Genomic DNA, 27,591 nt, shown 5'->3' with positions numbered 1-27,591 from the left:
GAAGAAGTAATTCCAGACATTTCAAGATTTGTTGCTTTAGTTGACCTGAATTTGCTGGTTCAAGCTGTTTATCTGACACTTATTGGCTGACTGACTGCACAATGTGTCTCACCATGTCTTCCTGATGCCACCTCTTCCTTTGGCGGGGCCTGTCTGGTATTGTTTCCCTGCAGGAAAGGTTGATGAATCCCCTGAGCCAGCTGGAAATACCCAGAAAATGTCTCTGCCCTTACACAAATATTGATTTTTCATTTTAGGATGTTTTTTTTTTCTGCAATGGCTGTATTTCCATTGTCCAGTTTGGTTTTCCCGGCATATGATGACATTCTGCCTCAACAAACAAAAACACTAGGACTTTACACACCTTTTAAGGATTCCACAGCAGACCAGACCCTGTGACATGGTCAATGAAACATTGCAGCAGAAAAAAACTTTCATTTCTGACATGGTCAAGATATATGATGAATTATCTCCGTTTTTGTTTTTCTGTCCATCACTTTTCCCGAAACAATACAACAGCAATAAATCGGCTGATCCGCCTCTAGATGTAAACTCTAAATACAAAAGGTGTTGTAACTGCCAGGAGGGAATGAGGAAGAAGGTCAAAGTTCAGTGGAGAGGACAAAATAAACAAAAGAGCACACACTGTTGTGACCGTGTTGAGATCAAAATACACATTTTGATGTAAGAGTTAAAAAAGTATGGGATTTTGCAAAACATAAACATTTCAAAACATACAATAATAAGCTAAAAATGCATTTGTATTACATTATTAATTGTTTTAATATTTGTTTGCCAAGCCAGACAAAAGATCTCCGGTAATCTATATGAAAATTACGAGACTGGAAAACATTAGTGTTGTATGTCATGTGATATAAGACAGGTCTTTGTCATTATCTTCATTATCTCATGAGATAGAATTACAAAAGGACTATTTTCATTTACACATTGGAGCGAGAGACATGCAGCCCTTAGAATTTGAACATTCTTTCATTTATTCATTATCTACACCACTTATCATACAATTAGGGCTGGGGGGAGGTAGAGCCTATCCCAGCATTCATCAGGCGAGAGGCAGGGCACACTTTCTTTTCTCTATGGAAAATTCTTGGCAAATTTACCGTCCATTAAACTTGGATGAGCAATTTGGGCAAATTATTCAAGTGAGTAATCTAGAAGGATAAGGAGAACCCAAAGCACAGCGGGTTAAAAGCAGGAAAAGAAAACCTATGTCATACAATGGCTGCAGGAGACGCAGCGTAGGTGAGTATGGCACAAGCTGACATATTAGATAAGTAGCTCCAGGAAGAAAGACTGTGTCCAAAGACAACATTTCAGTCAACAGGAAACTGAAAGTACACGGTAACACACACTGCTTGCTCCGTCTCTCGGGCATGGCACAGAATCAAACTCTGAAAAAATAACAACTATAAATAAAATGGGGGAAAACAATTCCTGGTTTGACTCTACTATTTGAGTATTTAAATTCCAAGTCAGTTGAAAGTACTAGCACGTTGGCTTTTATCCAACATTGTATTTTTCATCTATCTCAAAAATCACGTGTAAATTTGACAACAACTGTATCCAAGTCGGTGTGTGTTTTCTTAGCAAACTGACAAATAGTTTTTTACGATAGCAGGGAGAATCGAGGGAAGAAACTGCTATCTAAGCAGGTTTGCGAAGCCAAAACAATCTGCTGGAGGTGAAAGTCTCATAGTGTGACCCCTTAGCTCCTATCTGAACGTCATGTAACTTTCTCTACAACCCATAACAAACTCTTTTTGCTGACTTCAGCGACAGACGAGCCTCTGAACCTCAACTTTTCAATCAGTCTTGCGAAATATTTTTTTTCTTATGTAATACAACTTATACATGAGGATATCGTCTCTAACCTACTTTTCCCTACCAAGTAGACTTCTCATAATAATCATATCCTGTGGGAAAAGTGCAAAGAATTCGCATCATCAAGAATTTATAATAAAAAGATAAATTAGAATTGGGGAGAACTCACGTACAGGTTACCAGCAAAATTCCCTAATATTAGATGGAAATTTTAAAAATCAGTAAAAAAAAGCACAAGACCCATTTTTTCCTTAAATTTATACTTGAAATTAAGTTTGACCACAAAATGAAGACAGTAATAATGAAGACATTCAATTAATTACAAAGCAGACAGAATCTCCGATTGCAAAAAGAATTCTCAAAAAAAGGAAAATTTTGCTATATAAAATTTGCACAGGCAATATCATTTATATCCATCCACGAAAGATGGCGTTTGTTTTCATGACACCCCAGAGCCTCACTGTCGAATCTATAGAGGGAAATATGCCAGCGCTTCAATGGTTAGCCATGTCTGACAACTACCAATTGCTTCTGCGGCTCAAAATAGACACGGCTCCACATGGCTCACAAGGCCGCCATCAGCTGCATAGATGTCAGCAAATGGTTCGGGATAGGGGGCGAGAAGCTGACCGTGGCACAGCTTCCTCCCTTTCAATTGTCATTCTTTCTGCCTGTGTGTGTGTGTGTGTGTGTGTGTGTGTGTGTGTGTGTGTGTGTGTGCATGTGCAAGTGTGTGCACGCACCCTGTTTCAAGTAAATGCACAGCATAGCTTGATAAAAATGATGTAGTGACAGTGGGCCTATCAAGTACTTGATTCTACTTAAGTTACGCAGAGGTAACTTTTCTTGTGTACCGGTAATTACTTTAAAATACCATTTTTTCTGGTGTTATATATTGCAAAATTGGTATTCTAACCACATTTATTCATCTTAAAAATTACCATCTTTATGCAAAATGAGGCGCAGTCATGTCTCTACCAGACAATGTGGTTTTATGAATGCTGACTGCAGATTAATAACAAACATTGGGTAAAATTGTCATCATTTTTTATTAAAAAAGATAATTAAAATTTCAATTAGTGTTTGGTGGTGTTTGGAGAAGCAACCTGTCCATCTCTGAAAGTGGTGAACAATTGTTTTTTTGGTCAAGTGAATATATGTGAGGAAAAATTTTGTAAGCTATTTGGGTTCTGTGGGACCTTTGAGTATCAATATAATAGATTATGATTCATATCATTTTCATATTTATTCTAAATTCAGGATTTCCCTACGATATTGATTTCCATGAAAAAGTACCTGCACTGTTCTTGGCTCTTAAACCCTGATATCAGCGAATATGCTATTATTCCGACTACTTTTTAAGATGACTGTTACATCAACACTGTTTCAGATCTGGTCAGAAAAACTTCGCTGCCGTCACCTGATGTGATCGTTCACGCCTTTTAAAAGATTATCACTTGCTTTAATTGGGGCCTTCACAGCCGACTGGCACCAGGAGTTGTGTTAGGAATTAGCCACCTGCCACAAGAAAGACCTTCAGGCACGTTGCTTTGGGTTTTCCCCACAGGAAGTGTCATCCCGAGGGCAAAGACGGCGTCAAACGGGGGCGACGGGGCTTCGCCACCACGCACAGGGTCCAGGGCAGGAAGCGAAGCTTCCTAGATTCGGAGCGTTGGGGTCAGAGGTCGGGGAACAGGACGGACGGATTGCGTTGCCGCACACACTTGTGGCTCCAGTCTGGAGGAACCCTAAATGAAGCGTGACTGTCTGCGCATGGAGTTTATGGGGCAGCAAGGCTGCTATTCTAGGGAATGACATACTTTAAAAATAATTGCATTATGATATTAGGCTAAACAGTATCGCTGATCAAACTCCATAAGAATAAACTAAATAATTGTGCTATTTTGCTCATTTCCATGCTTTTCTGGCCATTTTCCCTGAAGTGTTCACATACTGCTGAAGTTATTTCCTGCATGTATTTGGCCTTCCAGAGATAACGTCTTGTGATTTTGGCAGACAGCTCTCCGAATTCTTCCTCGACTAAGACGAATGTCATGGATGAGAAAAAAAGGGACAAGCAAATGAATGGATGAAAGATAGACGTACTAAATCAAAATTGTCAAAATGAAGCCTCGCACTTGTATTCTGATATCGTGTCCCAGCGGTTAAAGCGTGCATGCCCGCGGGGCCTTTCAGACGCCCAGTTTTGGGTCTTGTTTATGTTCTCAGCCAAATATTTCCAAGCCGTGAGCACGTGGGGCCGCGAATGATGGGTTCTGGAATGAGAAACAGGTGTGTTGCGAAATCGCTCCTTTATCTTACTTGTTCTCCTCCAGCTCCCCTGCCAGAATCTAACATTAAAAGCACTAAAGTCAATCAGATCTAAATCCGCTCTAATCAGAGGTGATTTGCGGTGAATGTCAACGCCTGATAGTATAAAGTCCACCGTGATAAAGTGTGAAATGGACCGTTAAGATCCCATAATCAAGGCAAGAGGAAGACAATGCAGCTCGTCAATCAATTTCTGGATTATCACATGAGTAAACAAAATGCAGGTTTGAAAGTCCTCAGTGAGCCAATCAGTGCATTGATCAAATAGAAGACAGTGGGGGATATGCGGGGTGCGCAGTTGGAACTTTTATGACTGTATTGTAGTTTTTCCGTGACAAAGGTTCAGGTAGAGTTACAAAGTAAATGCATTACTGTAATGACATTACTGCTACTTATCCTGCAAGGCGGTCATCCTTTCTGGAATGCCATCTTTCATATAAACATGAATGTACGTACACATTCACCCAATCTTAGTATGACAATTTATTCAATTCTTGTTCACTATATTTTTAGATATCTCCTCTTGTTTATTTGTTACACATTTTAACTTTTTTTCCACTTTTGAAATGCCCTTTATGCACCACACTTACAATTTATTGTCACGTCATTTGTATGTTTGTCATTTGGTACCATTGCATGGTGAAAATCTCATAGGAAATTAAATGTGTGAAGAGCCCCCCCACACACACACACACACACACGCGCGCGCGCGCGCGCGCGCACACACACACGCACACGCACTCCCTCTCTTTTGCTCTTTATCTCACTCTGACTGCAGGAGTCAGTTTACACAGTCACATACCTGCCCACCCCCCGCCGCCGTGGGGGGGAGGAGTGTGTGCATGTATGTGTGTGTGTACGCGTGTGTGTCGGGAATCCCTCTCTATGGAGCAGCGTCCGCACAGGGGGGAGAGTCAGTCAGCGCAGAGCGCAGAGCGCAGCGCCACGCAGGATCCGCAGGAGCCCGCAGGAGTCCGTAGGAGCCGCAGCGTGTCACGGAGAATCCCCCCCAACATCCCCCAAAAGTACCAGGTGAGCGGCATTTTACTTTTACCAACCAGCCCGTTACTGGACGCACACAGAGCCGCAGCGGCTGCGTGGCTTTTTTTAAATTCCGCCAAGTTTTCCGGGAAGGAACGGCCAGTGGATGGATCCGGATCGGCGATTTGGCGGAATTGTTTCTTATTTGTCACTGAGTGGAATCTCACTATTAGATGTCTAATAATAAGCAGGTTGTAACAGGTTATAACTCTATTATTGCTCAAGTGAGTTTTCATTTCCCTTACTTTTGGTGAATGATTGGAGTCCAGCTTACCTTCTATGTAAATAATATTCCCATGACGCACCTTTGTAAATAGTGTGAACCCGTAAGTCTGTGTGGTGTGTTTAGTAAAGATGTGTATGATGGATGTCAGAGTCATGCTGGATTCCCTCAATGAACAGTTGCTTTTTTTTTTGCTTTTTTTTTTTTTTGAGAAATCCACATTTCCCGTGAGGTAAACTATAGGTGTCCCCTTTCTGTGACACACCTGGGGCCCACACTATCAAAAGCAGTGAATGGGTTAAAGCTATCTGAGCATCTTGTTGTGATTTAAGCAGATAAATATGACCTGAGGCCACAGGTTTATCCCATCTCATTTCTGACATGGGGAGGACAGAGCTTATACACCCACCTCCAAAGAGCTGAAATCTTAATTTGAGTGGGATATTTTGCGTCTTTGGTTTTGGGACCATCCCTGGCCCATGTTGACTGTACTTTCTTGCTGAGACCCTCAGCTCTCATTGTTTAGGGGGCCGTTGCTGGTATTGTTATCTAACAGGGGAGGTGGTGAAAAGTTTGCAAAATTACATTTACATGCAAAAAAATAAAGAAACCCCTGAATTAATATCTAATCTAAATAGATCCTGAATGTACACGTTGGTGTCTCCTCCCCCCACACCTGTACTTTTTCCCAGGTTTAAGCTTCAACATCCGATTCTTTTTAAAATATAATTTTTTTAAATGGGATCTTAGCTTATTCACTTGCTTTTACAAAACATTCCTTATTACTTATCCAATATATTTCTTTTAAATCATGAGGCCATGAGTAGGGTATGGTGGGCCACTTTTAGACCCCTGGCTGAAAGGGTAATTATGTAAGTGAGCCACTCTTAATGTCACTGTAAGGAGCTCTACCGCAAACTCTTAGGGGTCATCACTACCTTGACCTGCGCTCCCCCAACCCCCACCTCCCAACTCCTCCCCAAACTCCCGGGTATCCTGAGCCAGTAGGCGCATAAACAACTTTGCAAACAGACTAAACATGCCACACGCATCCAAAGAAAACAGTCACCCTAAGAGGCAATGTGGCTGGGGGAGATGTTTAATTCCAGCTATTTAATGCATAGCTAGATTGCGTTGCTGAAATGCTACAAAATAACCCCTTCTTACACTGTTAGTGATGGTTAGTGGCTGGTGTTAGAAATTAACTGGTGAACAGTTAACCGGGATCCTGCGTCATGACGCACAGGAAGATTACAAATTGACAAATTGAGAGATTCCTCTCATTAAAATCATAAAAACAAAACCTGTTTCCCGACTTCAATGCTACAGGTGAAGGATTCGGCATATGAATATACTAATATCTCATATCTCACCTGTTGTAGTGTGTCATGATTTTTCTCTAATATCAAAGTGGTGTTGCAGCACATAGTTTTACGTTATATTGTAGCAATACAAATCTTGGAAGCAATAACAGGAGTCACATGGCAATGGGTTACCAGAAAATTAACAATAAATATTTTGCTTAAAGTCAGAAATAGCAGGCTAGTAAACTAATTAAAATAATGGGGAGAAAAAAACAAATGACCTCAAATAAAATTACTTAAAAATCAATTTTTTAAATAATAATGGGTTCATAATGCTGAAGAGGAGTGATGTAACGTGTAATTCTCTACATTGAAAGTTGATACTGTAGTAGGAAATGCGTGAGACTTTGTTTATTTTATGAGAATCGCTGTTGAAAGATTATTTTTGTATCATAATCAGGTTGTCATCCTCCTCGAGGCTCTTGTTAAAACTAGTAATGGAATGATTTCACGTCACGAATCCCTACAAATTCTATTCAACTCCTCCCTCCCCATCCTTCATCCAACTTCCTTCATCCGTGTTTTTTTCCCTTCTGAAAGTTGAATTGCACAACTTGGCCTGCGTCCCTGCCTGAGAGCTACAATGAGTCACAGAGTCCTAGATCATGAAAACCAGCATCAATCCTTCATCCGCGCTCATTTACTCGCATCATACAAGTGTCTCTCTGACCTACCTGTGAAATTATAGCGTTGAGGATTCTGATTCATGCGGCAAGCGTGCTAATTTTCCAGCTGTAATGTGGTTGCGTTTCGTGTTTGATGCTGATCCTTGCAGAGCAAATGAAGATATTTTGTCTCGCAATCCGGGACTCCCCGGCTTGTCTGGGCTGTTGACAGGAACTCTGACATCATTAAATCGACACAATGAAATGTAATTTAGATCTTGGCTTTTCTTGCACAACTTACGCTGAGTCTTATGATGGTGCTGCAGTCCGATGCTGGCCTCCAGAATATATTGGCTTGACAAATTGTTATTAATTGTTATAATTAAATTGTTATTAAAAAGTTATTTTTCAGCTTACAACATAGAAATTATACATTTGAACTTAAATTGTCCTTTCCTTATAACAATCTGATAATTCCTGAGGTTGAGAATATCATACAGTGGAATCATAAAATGAAATGACATATGTACACAAATCAAAGTTAATTTCAACAAGAATAATGACATAAAATATTGGAGTGAATTAACTCTGAAAGATGTAATGAGAGTAAAGTTACATTTTTTGAAAATTAAATAGGATTATAATAGTAACACCAAGTTTACCTTTTGTTAAGGATGTGGTGTCTTCTTATCATTTTTCTTCACTGTTATAAGCAAAGCTGGTTTTAACTCCCCTATTGAGGTGTCATGCATGCTAAAATATTCTGCAATTAGATTTTCATACAAATTCCAGACTTCTCTAATATTTCATCTTAGTCTAGGACATGATTATATATCACAATTTCTTTCACTTTCAAAAAAACTCTCCACTTTTCTTCTTTTGTTTTCGCTGATTTTATTTTAGGCTCCGTGATCTAATTGCTTTGCACCGCATCATTGCTGGCGAACGGGAAAGAGCAGGAGCCGCAGGACATTTCATGGTTTTAGTCCACATTGTGCTGCTCATGTGTTTCCCATCATTAGAAGATCATTTCGTTGTTCTTTTCCCGCCGAGTCTTAAAAAACATTTTTCTATAAAGAGGGACATTTGTTCAGCTTAATCTTACTCTATTTGCACGGCTGCAGACCCCCGAGTCATTGCAGGAAGCTTACATTTCTAATTAAAGGGCAAATGTAGCCTGCTAATGACATCATACCCCCCTCCCAAACTGCGGAGAAGGAGTGTTTGTGTGTTAGTAAAAGGCAGCTGGTTTTTCGACATTTGAGGACACTTCAAACACTCTCGTGAACTGTCAGGGCTTATAATTTAGCTTTATTGCGTCTTGTCGCCTTGTTTGGGGCCATTGTGCTGTTGATTCTGTGGGAACTTCCCTGCTGGCCATTTGCAGGAAGAACGGCTTGAAAGATGCAAGGATTTGTTCCATGAAACTTCTACACTTGTAAAGATATGTTTAAAAATAGATCAACCCCCTCCCCAGACACACACACACATTCTGTCATTAAACCTATTTTGGGGGTCTCATGTCTTGTCTATTTTTCATTTAAATGCAGCACTTAGAAGTTATCATCTATATAGCAATATTAGTGTTATTCATATATATATATATATATATATATATATATATATATATATGTATATAGGCTGATATTTAGTATTTAGTTCTCAGTGCTGAATCTCAAATTTTAGCATGTACATTTTAGCTGAGGGCTGTATTTGTTTAAATGTTGATGTTTGATTAAATGACTAAGTTGTGACACTACTGTCCCGATGTATTACGTCAAATGTCTGATATTGATACTGAAGATAACCGATGAGACATAAATCCAGGATCATCAAAATGTGCAGTAACTCTTCTGATAATTAGCAGATGCTACTCAAGATCTGGTATCATTCGACGGTTTCGATTATAGATATTTCATTTCAATTTCCGGATCTAGTATGCACCGTCACGACCAATTTAGTATTTTTCAGAACTCGGAAATCAGTTTCCGCTGCTACGTCACGCTAATCTTCACGGGCTCACAAGTCAATCCATAATTCATGGTGAGCAATGGAATCATCAAACGTGAGCTGACAGTTCTCCATCCCCTGTCATTCCCCTGTGTGCGGGCGACAGCTGTGAGAGCCCTTCTCCTTATTTCTCGCACATCCTCCTAATTGTTCGCAGTCCGACCGGGTGTCTCCGTAGCCCCGCCACATCCCATCATTCTCACGCCGGGGCGGCTCTGTGCCCACTTAGCCGTGAGGTCTGTGACACGGGGCTCAGACGTTGCCTTTGCAAAACAGGAGGGGACAGCGGGCGAGGCTCTGCGAGCTCTCGCCGCTGCTCCAGATGTTGTCTGATTCTGACAGCAGCCAGGGAGAGGGGTTGGGGAGGCCGGGGTCTCTTTTTGTGGCACTCGAGGGCCTGATGGTTTGGGAAGTAGGTCGGCTTATTGGTAATGAGAAAAGACAGCTGGCAGGTTCAGCAGAGGTTAACAGCTAAACATACATGGCAGCAAGGAAAAATGCAGGAGCTGAGGCGAGAGGCTGCGTGGGTGATTCTCTTCTTGTTGTTAGACACTGGGCCTTTTTGAGGTTTAGGTTTCGGTTTGCAATAAAAATCACGGTTTGGTTTAACTCGCGGAGCCCCACACTCCAGTGGGAACTCCTCAATTAAACCGATAGGCTCCGACATCGCTATTACTCAGTAAGAACTGGTGTAACATTGCCTTTACGCTAAATTCACATGGGAATTATATTTGGTTGCTGCAGACGCACACACAGTCATTCGTGGTGTCTGAGGACCAGTGGTTCTGATCTGAGACGAGTCATGATGTCCATCCTCTGCTCTGTGGTCCCGTGCAGCAACTCTCCTGTGTTAGATGTCAGGATAATTTTGGTGAAAAGTCACCACCACGGTGGCATTTTTTCGAGACCTTAGTACAACTCATGACCGCAGAGGGGTCATAAATCTAAAAGAAAGAAAAAGTGCTGGAGATGCTTTCCAAGAACTGCTGTGTCCATATGCTACTGCAATGGAAAGGAGTGATTTTAAAATGTAAGCGACAGATGACACCCAGATGTGGGTTCAAATCCATTAAAACTGGTGCGATAGTAATATAGTAGTATAGTCGTGTAAGTAAACATTTTTCACACCTTGAACGGTGGGACACGAGACAAGAATCCTGCTGTCTTCCATCAATCCCTATGAAACTGCTCGAACATCATGTAGCATATATTTCCAAAATCAGGCTTACGTCAAAAAATAATGATCAGTTTGGATGTTACTTGAAAATATCCATTGCAGTAACAACGTGATCACGGTTGCCGTAGGGTTTTGAGATAAGACATTATGGTTGAACACTCCATTTTGTGGTGGTCAATCTGAACCGGCATTGTTCATCTGAGCAGATAGAAGATCAATACTTGCACATTTAAAGTGCTGGAAAGATTGTGTAGTAACACCGCAGGGGTTTGGATGGGGTTTGGCATTAGAGACGCAGATGACCCGATGTTTGGGGACACAGCACAGCTGGAGCAGCTCTAAGCTCCTGCCAACCCCAAAGAGCCCTGTCACAAATCCTCACAAATTGGTGTGAACCCTTTTACTGCTAACGCTGTCAACCTGTGTTTTAAATTCTGCAAATGTGGTGTGAATGCCCTGTTGGCTTCCTGGGGTGTTTGTGTGACAACATGGTGGGACGATGCAGAGGTTTCGTGACTTACATCTGTCTCGCACCTCTTTTATTAGCTCCCTCCACAAACTTGTCTTTGGCTAATGATTTAATAATTAGCTCTTAGATTAAATTTCGTTCAAACTTTAGAACAATGAAATCATAATTGATTGATTTATCACTGAGCACATTATCAGTCTTTCGCAGATTTATTCGTACATGAGAGCCAATTAGTAGATTTCCGGATCAGTTGATTTCCGGATCACATCCCCATATTCACAGGATGTGATCAGTTTGTCGGATCAATATCCCCAGCTGCATACCAGTGTAGTTTATATGTTGATATTTGGTTGAATGTAGGTCACGGCATCAATGTCAGCAACGTTAAATGTCACCCATCTGATGTTAGACCCTGAAGGCTTCTAATGCTGAAATTGTGTGCTCAATGAACACACGTCTAATATCTCAGGAAGGTTAAAGCGCACACAACGTGGCATTTTACTATCGTCAGTTGTTGATATGTTTCTGAGTTTAAGTCTAATGACCTTAATACAGTTTCTTTCCTTACATGGGATATCTGTCTAACATCTCTCTGATAGGACATAACAGTGTCTTATTAATAGTAAGCAGTATTATCACCAGGAATTAGTTCAACTGTGACAACATTTTCATATTTTAAAGCACATTAGGATATGTAAACACTGATTTTTGTCTATTTTTTTCCAAATGCAGCTTATTTTTTTTCCCAAACATTAACTTTGGCTATGAAACGCTAACATTCGTCGGGTTCGAGCTAAAAATAGAATACTTTTTTTTTTTTTTTATCATGTCTACTTATGCAGGTGTATGAGTAACACCATTTGCACCATGTTTTGACATTAGTTGCTCTACACCCGTTAAACAGCCTGTATCCACAGAAATGTCTTTTACCACAGCAGTGAGGCAGACATATGCATGGCAGAGTAAAAAATGTGCCGACTTGTTGAAATAAAACATCTGGCAGTCTGCCAGGCCAAGCTGTCTTTCAGAGCATTCGCACCAGCTGAGAGCGTAATGAGGGCTCTCAGTGTGAGAACAGACCTTCATAATTTAAGACTCTTGGAGATTGAGGGATGTGCCAAGATTTATGCATCTGTGCAGTACTGTCTAAAAAAGCATCAGGGCTGGCTTTTTTTTTTTGTCCAATCTGGGGAGGGGGATCTGAGTAACCCTCCATTCTCAGTTCAGGACACAGAGACAGTAGGTCACTGTAGTTTGTCCTGCTGGTCTCATAAGCCTGGCTGGCATGTGGAGAGGGAGCCAGCAGAGGCGAATATAATTCACAAAACAATGCTGTCCGGACCCTGGGTGATTGCGTGACGTACCCTGGATCTGCAATACATGCTCAAAAAATGAATAAAAAATAAAATAAACTCTCCCACTCTTGTCACAAACCCTCTTGGCTCACCTTTCTCATTCACTTACATAAAACCACTGAGCTTATGAATTAGACATTAGCTGCAGTTTTGAAAAGAAGTGGTGACATGATGAGCTGTTAGCTACAGAATATTCACTTCTCCGAAAATCTGGACATGAAATAGATTAAGTCTTTTGAGATGAATGCCTTTTTGAAAACACTTAACCTGTAAAATAATTGTTTAGATTATTTTACTAATGAGAAGGGTCCAAAAATCCCGCAAACAAACGTACTAGACAAAGGATTAAATAAAATTACTACGGTGACAGTTGTGTGAAGTCTCTTGTAAGGAAACTAAAGCTGCTGCAGAACAAAAACTTTTCCCTGGCACACGTCGGCGGTTCTATTCTGTGCGGATTTGCCAATCGATCCTGAGCCCAAGACTGGCAACTAATTTCATCACTGGCCAAAAACAGCTGCTCCATGATTAATTTAAAAAAAAATCCAGAAATTGTTTCTCGGCTTCGGCAACTTACTCACGTGCCTGAAAACACCAAATTACCTTAAGCAGAGACCAAATAATGATGTAATTCCTTGCTTGTTTCTTCAATGATCTTTGCATATCCCATATTTTCGACTGTATGGCAGGGGATGAGATACATGATGCGAGTAGTTTTGGGGGAGACCAGGTAGACTTCGTCGCCGTAAGTTCACTCCACTGAAAGGCTTAACATTCCTGGCTTGGAAGGCTGACCGAGATGCCAGTGCCTGAGAGGGAACCAGCTACTGGAATTTTCACATCAAGACTCCAGGCCTCACTTGAATCCCACAATGGATTTTTTTTCCCCCTCCATTCAACTTGAGATTTGTAGCGTCTGTATTTGTTTACGTAACCTTTCAGTTGTGACTCACAATGAGACTTTATTGGTCAAAGCTTTTGGATTATCAACAGTAACTGCACACTTCCTGGGGTTGTACCAAAGAAGAAAAGAGTACTGTTGATAAAAGCGAGAATAAACGAGTGTTATCAAAACGGATGTTATTTCAGTTTGTGCCTCATGGGTGACACAGCATTGATAAAGGCCTGCCTGACAGCTCTGGACTGTTACAGGAAAACCAATGAAATCACGTCTCGATAATTCTGCGGAAGACAACCAAGTATCCTGATGAAACTATGAATTAACTGAATTTAATCTATTAAGTTATGATAATCATTGATTCCAAGATGCTCAGGTGCTGGTTTATGATGTTTTTTATTTGTAGTTTTGGAATAGTCAGAAGACCAATTCTACAACTTTTGATTCCAATGCAACGTATCTAATCTGCATTTAGTCCGGAGTTACTTTTATTTCGAGATATCAATTCCAAATAGCAAAATGGAAATTTGAGAGTAATCTTTATTAAACCCTTAATAACTTTGCCTGTTCAAGCAGCTGCTGGGGAATCCTTGGGTCTCTGTTGAGTAGGGAGTGAAGTAAAAGATATGAAATTTGTAACAATAGAAGCATTAGCTCTGGGTCTCAGGCGACTAATTAGCTCGGAAACAGTCTATTGCCTCATTTTAGCTGTTCTACTGAAACCAAAAGTGTTGGAAAAGCGGCAGATGGTTCAAACCAAATTTAATTAAACCAATCTTTTCGACTGTCTGTTTCAAATGGCAGGAAAGGCACTGTCACGGTTGTGTGGTGGCTTAAACTTCTCTCTCCTAATCCTGTGTTAGTTCATATTGACACACTTCTCCAGCCAACCTGCTCCTGGATGATAATCATATCACTGTCATCTCAACCTGAACAACCTGTTGCTCCTCTCCAGCACTCAGCTGTCCCTGCATTTTCTTGCTTTGAACGGCAAAAGAACGATAACAGTGATTTAAACAACCGGTCTTGTCCCCATGGCAGTTTTAGAGGAGGTCTATTAAAAAGTTGGGGTCCCTTCAGTGGTCCCAGGTGGCCTACTGCTGCTTCGCATGAATTGGAAAAAGCCCTAGGTAGCCTCAAACCGTAGATCGAGCAACTAATGGTGCTCAAGACGTAACAATGGTGCAGATTTACAATCGTCATTCTTTGTCTTTGTCAGGGCGCAGTGAGCCCTATGACTTCGTCGCTTACATTTTATTGTCACCGTGTTTTTTGCTTCTTTTCCCCTCCTGATTAATGAGGCATTGCAAGCAATTCAAGTCCTATGTAGACCTGGAGGTGGGTCATTATCTAGGCTCATTAATAATGTCAAGACATACCAGTATGTGTCTTTGTGTTGAAGAAGGAACCCCCTTTTCTCTGCCCTACCCATTTCAGGCTTTGTGCCAGCAGAGTTGGTTAATAACCAAACAGAACAGAGACAGACACAAGACACTAATCCTGGGTCATTAGTGGCTAAAGGAGAGGCTTTATATTCTCACCAACTGATGTGTACAGATGCTCTGGCGTGACACAGAGACATCCTTGAAAGGGCTGCGTTCAGGCTTTTGGATCCATTAGTGACCATCGTTAGTCTGTGTCGGCCTTAATAGTGTTGCCAGGTGTTGGTTTAAACAGAGATGACAGAGGAAGAACGAGGAAAGACGTTTGCAGAGGCCTCTCATTTATCCAAAGATGAATTTGACAGGTAAGCGTGGAAAATGCCCCAGAGAGTTTCAAAGGTGGTCCCTCTGAATTTATTAACTTCTTATCTTGTGTTTACTTCACTTAATACATAATTCACTGTGGAACTTCCTTTAACCTTGTGATCCAAAGCCAGCTGTTTTTCTTTGGACACACCTAGCGATCCTTGACGGAGCTATTTTTTTTTTCTTACAATGAACCCTCTTGACACAAGCAAATACTTCCTGGATCTTTTGGGTGTTTGGCTTCTTTCTGGGTCAGCGTTTTCACAGCTGACATGTGGGCAAAGTTGCATTCTTTCAAAAAGATTTTGATCGAAAATATAAATGGGATAGACTTTTCTCAGACAACCAACCTAAACAATGGCATTAATTAAAAAGAATCCTGGGCGTTCGAAGCCCTTCTTGTGACAGGTCTCAGTCATTGGCGTCAGAGTATCGTGATGTGGCATGACAGAAAACATCTGGTTTCCTCTTTAGCTGCATGGGGGCGCCTGGTTAAGCCTCCCCTGCAGGGCCAGCCATCCGCTCCGCAGAGGCTGGGATGCAGCGTTCAGACAAACAGGAAGGCAGACGGTTTTGCTGCAGACAGAGGTCTTAAGTGTGAAGAGATTACCTTGTGTTTCAAGGTTTGTGCCTGTTGATTTTCTAGTATTATCTGTGTAAGGACATTAAAAAGGTGCTGTTTAGGACCAGTTTCTAAATGGAATCATTGGCGCCCTTATTTTCTTGTTTCAACAGCCATGTTTTTCCAGACGCATTACAAACTTTTGCATGTAAACCACTGGGATTTTGCAGCGAGTTGGATATACAGCAAGGAGAAGGTCCAAAGCTGGGCTGGTTGTAATGTCTGTAAATTATAATTTCCAAAAAGGAACACATTTTTCCAAGACGGCTGTGAATTTGACATTTTTCCATGCGCAACTGTCAACTTTTTCCAGTAGAGCAGCACAGTAATATCAGTACAACACAGCAGACTTGTATTCATAGCTAAGTGAAGGTAGACAGATACCGTACAGAGATCTTGTTGGTACTAGATACATATATACATATATATATATATATACACACACACACACACACACACACACACACACACACACACACACACACACACACACACACACACACACACACACACACACACACACACACACACACACACACACACACACACCACAACTCAGTGCACAAGTTTAAAATGAAGTTTATAAGGCTTGATCCAGCAAACTCTAGCTTCCAATTTTCCAAAACCCAGCATCAAGACTTATATGAAGGATGATTTCATGATCGAAATCAGTACTCAGATTGCCGAGTTAGGTCTGTTTTTGCTTCCATAACACGCATTTGATTTGTAATTCTGAGTTTTCAGACGTAAAAACAACAGAAAAGCCTCTGCTTGAAAATACAGTTGCATTTGAAGATCTACTTCCTGTGTCATGGACTAATAATTAAAAAGCTCTCCAAAACATGGTTCACCTTTTTAGGGTATTTAAAAGTGATGTGTCTCTAACATCCAAAGATGTTTTTATCTTGCGGTTCAAGTTAATTAGTACACCCTTGTGCTAATTTTACTTGCAAGTTGTAAAATGAAATTATTTTCAGTTTCAACCTTTGTGTGATCACAGATGTACAGCCTTGCGAGGCAGTATAGATAAGACTGACTGTAAATTAGGTCACGCTGCTTTATCATTTGGAACAAGTAGGTCTCTAGAGAAAGAATGTTGACTACACTGTTAGTTTTGCTCCTAATATTTTCTGCTCTAAAAAATAGAATTGTGTTTAAAAAAAAACAGCTTCATTCACATCTGTCTTTTTCTTTACATTGTTTTTATTTGCCACCCAGTGCAACCCCATCCAAGTTTCCAACTGGCTGAACTGATAATGACTCAGTGTGAATTGGATTTCATCTAGCAAGCTGTGTGTCTTAAGTTAGAAAAGTGCACGTACGTCTAAGATCCATGAAGGAAATGTCGATAATTAGAGTGATGCAGAGGGTTGATACAAGTCACATATACAGGAAGAGAGGCGGAGCCGGAGGGAAGTGAGGGGTATTTGGCGTACAGTATACAGGAGGCGAAGGGAGAGGAAGAGTAGCAGCTTAGGCAGTGTTGGGACTTTAGGGAGGGGATGTTCAAAGATTAGAGGATGGAAAGGGTCCTGGGGTCAACGACTGCAGACGGTGAGATGGTGGAGGTTGTGTTACAGCAAAGATTCTCAGGACTTTTCACCAGCTCTGAGATCAGAGGAAAAGGTGTTGGCAAGTTATTTGGCTTAATGTGCCCTAACCTGGGAACAGTTCTCACGCAGGTCACCATGGTGGAGGCTTAGTGTTTGTCGGTGAATCTAGATCAGCCTTTACTTTGACATTGAAAACCAAATCCTACAATTGCAAAATAGGCATGCTAATGTTTTGAACATTTCTCCATGCATGCACATTGTCTGCTTGTAACACTCTTAAGTTGCAAACGGTGACGTGTCTTTTTAAGCCACATGTTTGCCAAACCAGTATTAGAATCTTGCCGCTTGAGGCTCTTGAAATGTGAAACTTATTGAAGCCAGTAGCCCAGTGGCTTTATGAATACCACAATTATATCCCACTTTTTCTTTTTTACAAAATATTTGCATATCACGTTAAAGTCAGAGCCGGATGAAATAGTCCAAAACTCTAATAAGCGTTTGCTTTACATTTCAAATCTATTGTACACTCAAATCTGCATATTTTTACTGACGATTGTCAAGACTTACTGTTACCCCTGAAAAGATTGTTCTATTCACTGTGGTTATTCAGAGCTTCCCTTTTTTTGATTTTCATCGGCATGACTCAGTGCTCAACGGAATTCACAACTTTATAATGTACTTGACAATTTCAGTATCAGACTGTTCGTAAATTAAGGAGTATGTGTAACAAGTACAGATTAAGAGTGTTCATGTCATTAGATAACATATCCTGTTGCTGCCTTTCATTAACAGCCGATATCAGGATTAATGACTTTGAAAGAAATAATCCCATTTAATAATTCAATATTACACACCTTTTCCCATCCCAGACACAGAACAGATTGTCAGAGCAGAGCTGTTTGATAAATAGCCCACCCCCACCCACCAGTGACACACCCCATAGTACTCATTACCAGTTCAACGTCCACCCATCCCCACCCCCGCACCTGTTACATGTCATTTTTTTTCCCCAGAAGTACATCTAAACTTTTCCCGCGCCTGGGAAGCCTGACATCTGGAAAACCTAACTAGGAGGCCCCCTTTTTTCTCACTGAATATATAGTGACGTGCCATTTCACAGGTCAGAAACGAATGTCACCTTCAACAATACTTGCCGGACTGAAGGGAATTGGGGAAACCAACTAAGCCTTAGACTTCTTCAAGCAACCTGTATTATCACCGTTGTTCTGCCCTACATTTGTGAGGAATGCAGGTATGCGCAATGGGAAGGTTGATCATTTTGAATCTGGTGTAAAAGAGGTTGCAAGACCCACTATGGATAAAACAATTTCTCACATAAGGAAGCGATGGTCCCAATAACCCAATGAGAAAGAGTGAGGGGAAATTAGTATGTCTCGATGCAGTTTTCCTTTTTTGCAACGTGGGCTATTGTTGTTGTCCTTTCGGTATATAGTTAAGAATTTAAAGCATGCGCAGCATTCCAGTCGCATTTTTTCCCCAGTCTTGTTGCTTGGTTCATAAATAACTTGGATCAGTTGTTTCTTTGGATCATAAAATTAGTTCGGAGAGCAGAGACTCGTCTGAGACTCCTCCCGATGATTGACCTTGCAAATGTGGGCTCCCTGTTGCTTCCTTGACACAAAGTTTGGAATCCACAGTGACAGACGGCTGTGTGACTCTTACTGCACGTGAGTAGCAGCCCATTTGTGAGTCAGTCTGTGATAGAAAAATAAAACAAACTTTAAAGAAAAGAAATTGCACAAAGGTCGTGTGAAATGATGCCTTAGGACGTGTGGATAACAGACAAAGTGGTGTGTTAACAAAAACTAAGTGTGTTTATTTGATTGCTCTAATCCATCACAGACTTTTGACTGCAAAATCAGCATTGGTGTAAGTATTTTTGTCACCTTGACTCTTTGCTGCTATCAGCAGTGTCATATGGTTCGTTCAAGGTGAGAAGTCATAGATCCTTTTTCCTGTCAAAGGAGGCTGTTCATTGTTTTATTCCACTTGGAGGAAATGCTAAAATAGCATTTGATAATAGTCAGAATCAACAATAGGGACAAAAATATATCATCTTCCTGCTGTAAAGGGCCCGGGAGCTATAATGTACCTTGGGATATTTTTAAACACTTTCAAATGTAAAAAAAATGTCTACCTAGTCTGCCTGCTGATTGACACATCTCTGGAAACTCAGTGCTGCTGTATGTATGGCAAAAGGAGAATAAAAGAAAAGCCTGATAACCTGCAACCTTGATGAAATTACTCTATGTACCCCCTTGTTTGCAGGGAAGCACCATTTTTTTTCCATATGCTGACAGACATATGAACACAAATATACCAGTGACCACATGTGTTTATAAAAACAAAGTTTTCAAGCTATAAATGCTGTTATGAGCGTGTGCTCCCCTCCCCAACGCCCAAACACTATCCGCCTTGTTTTAAAGGAAACACCATACTAAATGTAGCTGTATTTTTATCACATCTTGGCCTGTGTTTGGTTTACAGTGTCCTTAAAAGTGTTTTTTGTGGCTTGTTAATTTGAAAATGAAGCTTTTAAACCGGGACTATGAAATTCTTATTAGTTACCAGTGGCTATCAGCAATTATACCGTGTCTTTTTAATGGAACAGAACATTTCTGTCTTTTTAGCTCACTCACTGCATGAAAGTGAAAAATATTTTGTTTAAATGTGCAAAAATAAAAATATTAATCGCTTTTCTCTGTTACGCAGATGGTGTTTTTTTGCATCTATACTATTTCCAGTGATGTAATTCATACAGTTTCACCATTCTATTGAAGGTTGCAACTACCATATCAGACTTCTACAATCTCTTAGAAATCCAATTAAATGTCATTTATGTCCTGTTGTTTTTAGAGAGGAAAAAAATTTTCACTGTCTCAGCAAAGACATGAGCATGTTACCTTTTAACCCACGGACTGCTGCCTGAGCTAGGAGTGTCAGCCACATGTTTAAGTCGAGTACACATTGAAGTTATTACAGCCAGAGGAGGCTCGATAAATTTTTGACATGTCAGGTTCGTGTGTCGCTGCAGACTTGCCGCTCCCTTTATCTTTTACGTAACCAAAATATGGGCATAGGTTAAGGTAACACTGTCCTGCCTGCTATCTGGTCTTTGTAGCCTGCCTCGGAGAATAGCACATCCAGCTCAAGCTACTTTTTTTCTCTCTCTCCTTCTCCCTAGGATACAAAAAGGTGAAGTGAGGACAAGGACGAGATCAACATTTATCCATCTTTCCATCAACAATCCAAGTGCCTTGGTGCCAGCTACCTTGAGGTCACCTGATCCGCAACGTTTGCCCAACAATACAAGTCTTGACCCGACGCACAACAGACTCACCCACACAAAGCAAATATTTGAGGCCGTTATATCTAATGTCACTCAGCAGCCCCCTTTGAAAAGATCAACAGTCAAGGGTGTTGTTGGTAGACTGAAAGAAGAAAAAAAGTGGGGGAGGAAAGAGTAATCCTTTCAAAGTGTACCCTGCCTGCTATTTCTGCTGCACTGTGGGCAGGGAGCGCCTCATTTGGGAGTGCAGTTTGCTGACAAAAAAAAGGACTTGCCAGTGACTGTGTAAATACTGGATAGAGATATCAATTTGTGTAAGCTCTAACTTTGCCCAACAAAGAGACTGCAAGCTATCTATAGAAAACTTTACAACACTTTGGGAGTCTGTGGTCTCCTGAATTGCTACCTATTTGTTGCCCTTCAAGGAAGATTCAAGGGCGACGAGAAAAGGAATGAGAGCTGTCCCGGTTTTACATGCTTGAAAACCATTAAACGCTTTGCTTTGAAAACTTTGCAGGGCCAAAAGCAGCTCTCAGGGGGACACCAGTAAATTTACAGCTGCAGCTTTCATGTCTTCCGAGCCTGGTGAATCAGCATGAAGCCACTTACACCCATTGGATCCCCGTCTCCTCTGAGGCTCCTCAACAAGGGTCCAGACTACCTGCGCAGACAGATAGATGGTGGAGGCCATGGCCGCTCAGTCAGCGCTGTTGAGAGGCTTGAGGCAGACAAAGCTAAATATGTTAAGACTCAACAGGTCATAAACACCAAGCAGGAGCCAGTGCTTGTACCATGTGCTACCCCACCACCACAACCAAGACGAGCTATGGCTGTTCCTGGCAGCTTGACACCTCAACTTTCTCCTCGACGTTCATCCGCCACCCCTCTCTCTACGCTGTCCTATACCTCAAAAGACGAAAATGACAACGATGACTCCAGAAAAGAGAACCGACGGACTTCTTTTGATGTTGAAGCTCATAACAGGAGTAACATGAACAAAATAACGCCCCCTAGCCCCAGGACACCCAGACTTAACACCTTGGTCGCTCCACACAGTGCCCCGGTCCTCAGACGAAGCACAGGAAAACGCATGCTGAGGCCAGACTCACTTGTAATCTACAGACAGAAGAAAGAGTGCAAGAGCCCCACCAGTTCTGGTGTGGGAGATAACAATAACATGGAACTGAAGGGCTACAGTTTTGTCCGACGCCTTTTCCAGGGGTCTATGAGAGAGAAAAGTAATGGAGGAGACAGACTTCAAAAACTGGTGATTAGAGAAGAGAAACCACCATCACGAGATGGAGATTCTCGCATGTCCTGGACCAACGATAAAGACACCACAGATGGTGGACCGGCGAGTAGGAGGTCAAGTAAAACAGACCAAGAACGCAGCACTGGGCCAATCCCCAGTCCTGGTATTAGCAGCACACCTGAGGAAAATAATGACGCATTCCCAAAAGCCGACATCGATGGCACGAACAATGCAGTCACTGATGGCCACCATTCAATTAACCAGAATGATGAGAATGACCCTTGGAAGCGAGCATCTCCACCACCACCAGCCAGAAGGGTGTATGGGGATTTGAACCGCTCTAAGTCAGATCTGTATCTATGCTGTTCTGTGGAATTGTCAGACCAGGAACATTTCTTTGACTTCTGTGGTCTGGACATGGATATGATAGACTGTCTAGGCCGGGAGAATTTTCTCTCTGGTGCCAGCTCCATAGACACATTGTCACTGGCGCTCCGCAGCGTCGGCGGAGACGGCTGCGGAGGCTCAGAACCAAGCGAATTCTCACGGCATTCGGGGGACGGGCTGTTCCAGGAAGAGCTCGCCGAGCAGCTTCCGACTGGCGTTTCGATCATCGAGAGAAACGCTCGTGTCATCAAGTGGCTTTATGGGTGTAAGAATGCCACTCGCGAAGGACCAAAAGAGTCAACGGTTTGATCCAGGGACAAGGGTTGGGATACCGAAGGAATAAGCCGGTGCTGACCAGGGCTTCGTTAATCTCGTGCAGACAATTGCTGCCGAACTACACGGCAAAGCGAAAGCTCAATTTGAATCTTGTTCCATGAACGTTGTGTGATATTAGTTCACTAAAAATTGGAATTGCTAAATAGATGTAAGTCATGCTGAGATTTACACAACCAACTGAGGTGAAGAGTTTGCAATGATGGCAAATCTCATGGGAATTATAATATGTTTTAGACAATGATGTCCACATGTTGTGTTTCTTGTACTTCCTCAATCCAGAGGCTCTCAAATGGAACTCGTCTGACTGCAGTAGTTCTGTAAGAGAGTTATTGTATTAATGGGAGTTCCTTGAGGGTATAAATGAACCATTGTTGCCAGCAACATGTTTTTGGCGTCTGTAATGTGTATGAGGTGGATATTACTCTCCTCTCATCGTAGCTTCTAATGACAGAACTGGATTCTGAATCTATCTAGAAAAACCTGTGTAATCTGCCCATCTGCCTCCATCCTGGGCGCACACTCCTTTATTATAACTAAAACAAAAAAGCTATTTTTTTCTTTCTAAACTGGAAAACGGTTGTGTGAGCGTGAAGTGAACCATGAGTACCTCATTTGGAAATGCCCCAGTTTAGTTTGTGTGTGTCACTCTTTTTTTTTTTTTTTCCCCCTTTTATTCCTTAAACGCAGGCGTTAAAACAAACATGCGAGGCACCCCTGTGGGGTTGTTAATGCACTGAACTGGACAAAGAGGAAAAGGAAGCTCGAGATATAGGTTTTACTCTTTAGAGAGATGCATCTCATATGTTTAACACTGAGCTGGATTCTAAATAAGATCTCCATTGTGGGGGACAGAGAACTGTTACTGCTTATAATTAACATTTTTCTTTTCCAAATGCTAGAAAGAAAAGAAATCTGTGTTCAGTGTGCACACTGACCAGTAATCTATTGCAGCACAGTCATTGATTGCCACAGCTAATGCTTCATGCCTCTAAAGTGCTCACAACTGTGGAAGCTATTAAAAAAAGTCCCCCAAATCAAACACTGTATACTTAATGCATAAATACGTTTGAAAATGTCACACCAAAAATGTTCACCTTCAAGTTGTGGGACAACTGCTTGCATTTGATCTAGGATGCCACTTTGACCATCTGGCAGTTTTCAGCTGTTAAACCTCTTCAGCTGGCTCCATCAGCCCGTTTTCCATCAAAACAACTTGAGGTTGAAGCCACCCTCCCTTTCCCTGATAACCACTGATCCTACCTCACTTCATCCATCCATCAGTGATTCTCACTTTATCTCCATGAAAGGTCATTTTTACTGCCTGGCCTGGATGAGGGCACTGAAATACAAAGACGGGGTCTGCCAAAGAATGCAGGGGTTAGACTGAAGACTCGCGTCAGTGTTGTTGAACTCAAGGGCATGTTGTATTTGTATATGATAAATTAACAAGTTTTTTGCTGCCTTGAATGGCCTTTTGTGTATTTCTCATCCAACCTGACACGCTTCAGTCTCCTCCAACTCGGCATTTTTGCATTTTGTAACTCCTTCCTCTTCAAAATCATTTGGTTGCATGTTTACAAAGTTGCTCCATAGATTCTGAATCTTATTTTGACGAGAGGTATATGAAAGACTTTGTTTTTATTCCAAAGATGTTTGTGTATCATGTACACAGCAAATAAAATGAAAAAAAATAAATGTGGTCTTTTTTGCATTATTGTGTCAAATTGAGCATGTAGATTTCACAGCAGAAGGACAAAGTTTTAAAATCTTACAATTCTTTATAAAGCAACACAAATTTCATACATACACCTGACATAAAAGTGAAATCTTTTAACTGTGACTTTTCCTCTAATCTTGGAAGGTTAGGGTTGAGTGAATCACTGACTCAGTCTTGTCCTTGACTCAATTTTCACATTATCTCAAGTGGCTACGTGCTAATCCTTTTAGCATTCCCTGCATACTCTGCCCTTGAATGAGTTGCAACAGGTCATGTTTATAGACGAGGTGGCCTCTGTGCCCCGATGCTTTGTTCCATTGAATGCAGGCCTTCTTCCCGCCACCCAATCTGAGAAAGTGTAATACTCCCTGAAGAAACTTTCAATATGTCTGCATTGTTTGGTCAGCGAAATACCTTACATAAAATATCTTCCAAGTCAGTTTTATCCAAAGGTACTCCAAAAGTGAAGCACGTTTGCCGAGCTGCAGTCTGAAGGTTAAAATACCATGATAGGACTTTTATCCATGACGCAAAAACAAGCAAAAAATCAACAGGGTGAAAGGAAAAACCGTTCCTTCATCAAGCTTGATATAGTTGTTTAATTTGTATTTCTTTCTATACATTTTTATCTTCATCAGACGCCACCTATCGAGTGATAGTGTTGTTTTTTTACGGATTTAAATGTAAAGATGATTTGATCAGGTCTAAGTATAGATCCAATCATTGCCCTTGAAGATAAGTTTTTGCAAAAATTGAAAAATGGGGTTTAACCCTATAACACTAATGTTAAAATAAGTAACACCATCACTAACGTTGGGTATATTTTACCCAATACAATATCCTGGATAAAATACAGTTTTCATCCATTTATAGATGGGCCGGCGGGAGGAGGGAACAAACATACAATCAATAACATCAGTGAGCAGCCTGAAGCTAACCAAGGACCCATAAAACACAATGGCAACATAATGAAAATCACATGACAAGAATTGTGTGGGTGAAAATCACCCGATGTTAGTGTTCAAGGGTTAAGTCAAATGTCAGTGTATTATAGGATAGCTAAATCATTAAAGTGCCATTTGCTGATATTTGCTTTTGTGCGAGACCAGGCACAAAAAGATAAATCAATAACATTTTTACAAGAGCTTTGACAAATATGCACGATATGAAGGGACAAGTTATGTGACAGAAGCTCTTCAGAAAATATGTGTGAAAAACAGATAAAACAGATTTGTGAATAGATATGCAGTTAAAAGCTCTTCACACCTGAACATCACAAATTTTTGTCTGGTCATTTTTACCAAACCTTGACCTCTGAAAATCTGCCAGGAGGTTCTGCGGTGAAGAACTATCCGACTTCCTGGACATCAAAATTTTTGTCAGAATAAGTAAGCAAAAGTATGTGAGTTTTCTCAATTTCTTATGAAACTATGCAAAATATGTTATGTTACAGAGTGATAGGTCTTTCATAGATTCTTGAAGATAGAGGGACCACTTTGCTCCTTCAGCCAACAAATTCTCAGAGTATTCTGGGCCATTGTGTTCAAGTCTTAAAATATCTACAAGCAGTGACTTATTAACCACGCACAGAGCAGCTTGATGCAAAACATCAAAAAGAAGCGCTGGGAAAAGTGTCAAAACATAATGCTTTACTTATAAAGTCCAAATAGAATTGATAAAATATACAGGGCTTCAGATGAAAATTAGAAAAGGTCTCCACGTCCCAGCTCAAATCAACATGTTCTCTGTCGGGCCACAAGTTGTTCCATTATTCAGTCTGTGGAGTCAGTACATTGTATGGATATGATCTCACCAGTTGTTCGCCTTAAAGAAGAGGCTTGTTGAAAATTCCCCACGGGGGAGAAAAGCCTTAGATGACTATTTTAAGAAGCCTTCCCTTTAAAGAAAACTGGATCCAGGACTTCAAACGGTCTTTTGGCTCTGTTCTGCAGACGCAAGACAAAAATTTGCAAGTTGGTTGGTTCTTCAGATAGCCTGTAAGCATCAAATTGAAAATATATGGCAGGCACACACGCACACAAAACAGACAACCGTGTCAGTTTTTTTTTTTTCTTCCTCCCTTAATATGCCTCCATTTCCCTCTTCATCTTTCCCAAAGCAGAAGACAACAATAGCCTTGTGTTTCTGTGTCCATGTCAACCTTCCTGACCGGAGGGCCTGCTGTGACATCCTGTTTTGGGTTCATAGGACAAGGTTTAAACATATGGTCGTGTTTTGAGTTTGGCCTTTCTTCCTTAGCCTGCTTAGATATAAACAGACAACAGCTGTTAGAGGGCAATTCATTGCTTATAAAGGATGTCGGGGTTTTGATAGAACTAGCGCTGACATAGCAGAAGTTTGTCTGTGTGTGTGTGTGTGTGTGTGTTGGATGGAGGGAGGGTTGTTACCTGGTTATGACTCAGAGAAGTGCCTCGCAGTTGAAAAACGGGATGCTAAACTGGCAGGCGTCCTCAGTTGAAGGCTTTGATGCTTCTGCTTTGGGTTTTGCTTAAAACACAGGGGGCCTGCAAACCTCCTGCTTTACAGATTCAACCAACAGTGCATCCTGCCCAGTAAAAACTCCAAACCAGCCAGTCAAGCTGTAAATGGGTCAGGGGAAAGTGTACACTGAAATTTTCACAAATAAAAGCCACAGATATCATCACTTCAGTAGTTTCTTATCTATTCTCCAGAAAGCATCTCATGCTTGAGTTCGGGGTAATGTCATAGGACTTTGGGAGAAATTTCACATTCGCTGGTGTATTGGATGCTTGCGGCAACTGTCACAACAATATTTTTGATTCATCACACATGAAGGTGGGACTTATTCGTGAAGTAGAAACAGAGTGGGTGCAGTGAGCGGCTTCAAACTAGGATGCATTGGTCAATGGGATTTCTTTTCCGCCGTTCTCTGAGAAGCACTAATCTGTGTCAGGGCTAGCATGACTTGTGAAGTGTGTCAAATCTGGCCTAGTTCTTATATGCCAGCAGCTTCAGCAGACTGCAGATGTCTAACGCTTGAGAGAAACTTGGTTCATGACTCAAGGACCAAAAGGGTGAAGACAGACGCAAAAACAGAAATGATGCAGTGTTGCCAAAGCCCACTTTCATGAACACTGTAAGTGACAATAGACATTTTTGTCTATAGCAAACCATAAATAGAGTTGGAATGCCAATGTGTCAAACTGGTGTTTGCATGTGACTGCAAACGGTGTCAGGTGTCAACTTTGAGGATCAAGAATATGGATAATCTCTGTAACCAATGGTGGATAAAGCCACGTTAAGGATTTGATCCTGCCATTTGACCACTATTCCTGATGAAACAAAAAGAGAAAGTCTATTGATGGCCAC

The 27,591-nt window shown here is 41.2% G+C and overlaps 1 protein-coding gene across 1 annotated transcript; it reads left to right on the top strand.

The window, feature by feature from the left end:
* Positions 1–5,074: 5,074 nt before the first annotated feature.
* fam110d (family with sequence similarity 110 member D) lies at positions 5,075–24,208 on the top strand. The gene is made up of 2 exons (XM_086153667.1): positions 5,075–5,205; positions 20,444–24,208. Exon 2 carries the CDS (start codon positions 21,144–21,146, stop codon positions 22,494–22,496), a length of 1,353 nt encoding a protein of 450 aa, XP_086009793.1. The 5' UTR covers positions 5,075–5,205; positions 20,444–21,143; the 3' UTR covers positions 22,497–24,208.
* The last annotated feature ends 3,383 nt before the right edge of the window (positions 24,209–27,591 follow it).

This window comes from Fistularia commersonii, chromosome 10, assembly GCF_037954325.1.
Source record: "Fistularia commersonii isolate RoL2024-O1a breed Wild chromosome 10, RoL_Fcom_v1.0, whole genome shotgun sequence".
NCBI lineage: Eukaryota > Metazoa > Chordata > Actinopteri > Syngnathiformes > Fistulariidae > Fistularia > Fistularia commersonii.
The sequence above is the reverse complement of the archived record's forward strand: the minus strand, read 5'-3'. Positions and strand labels throughout refer to the sequence as shown.

Bases quoted from the DNA above. Each gene is read 5' to 3' on its own strand.
- fam110d (XM_086153667.1), top strand. From the start codon at position 21,144: ATGAAGCCACTTACACCCATTGGATCCCCGTCTCCTCTGAGGCTCCTC.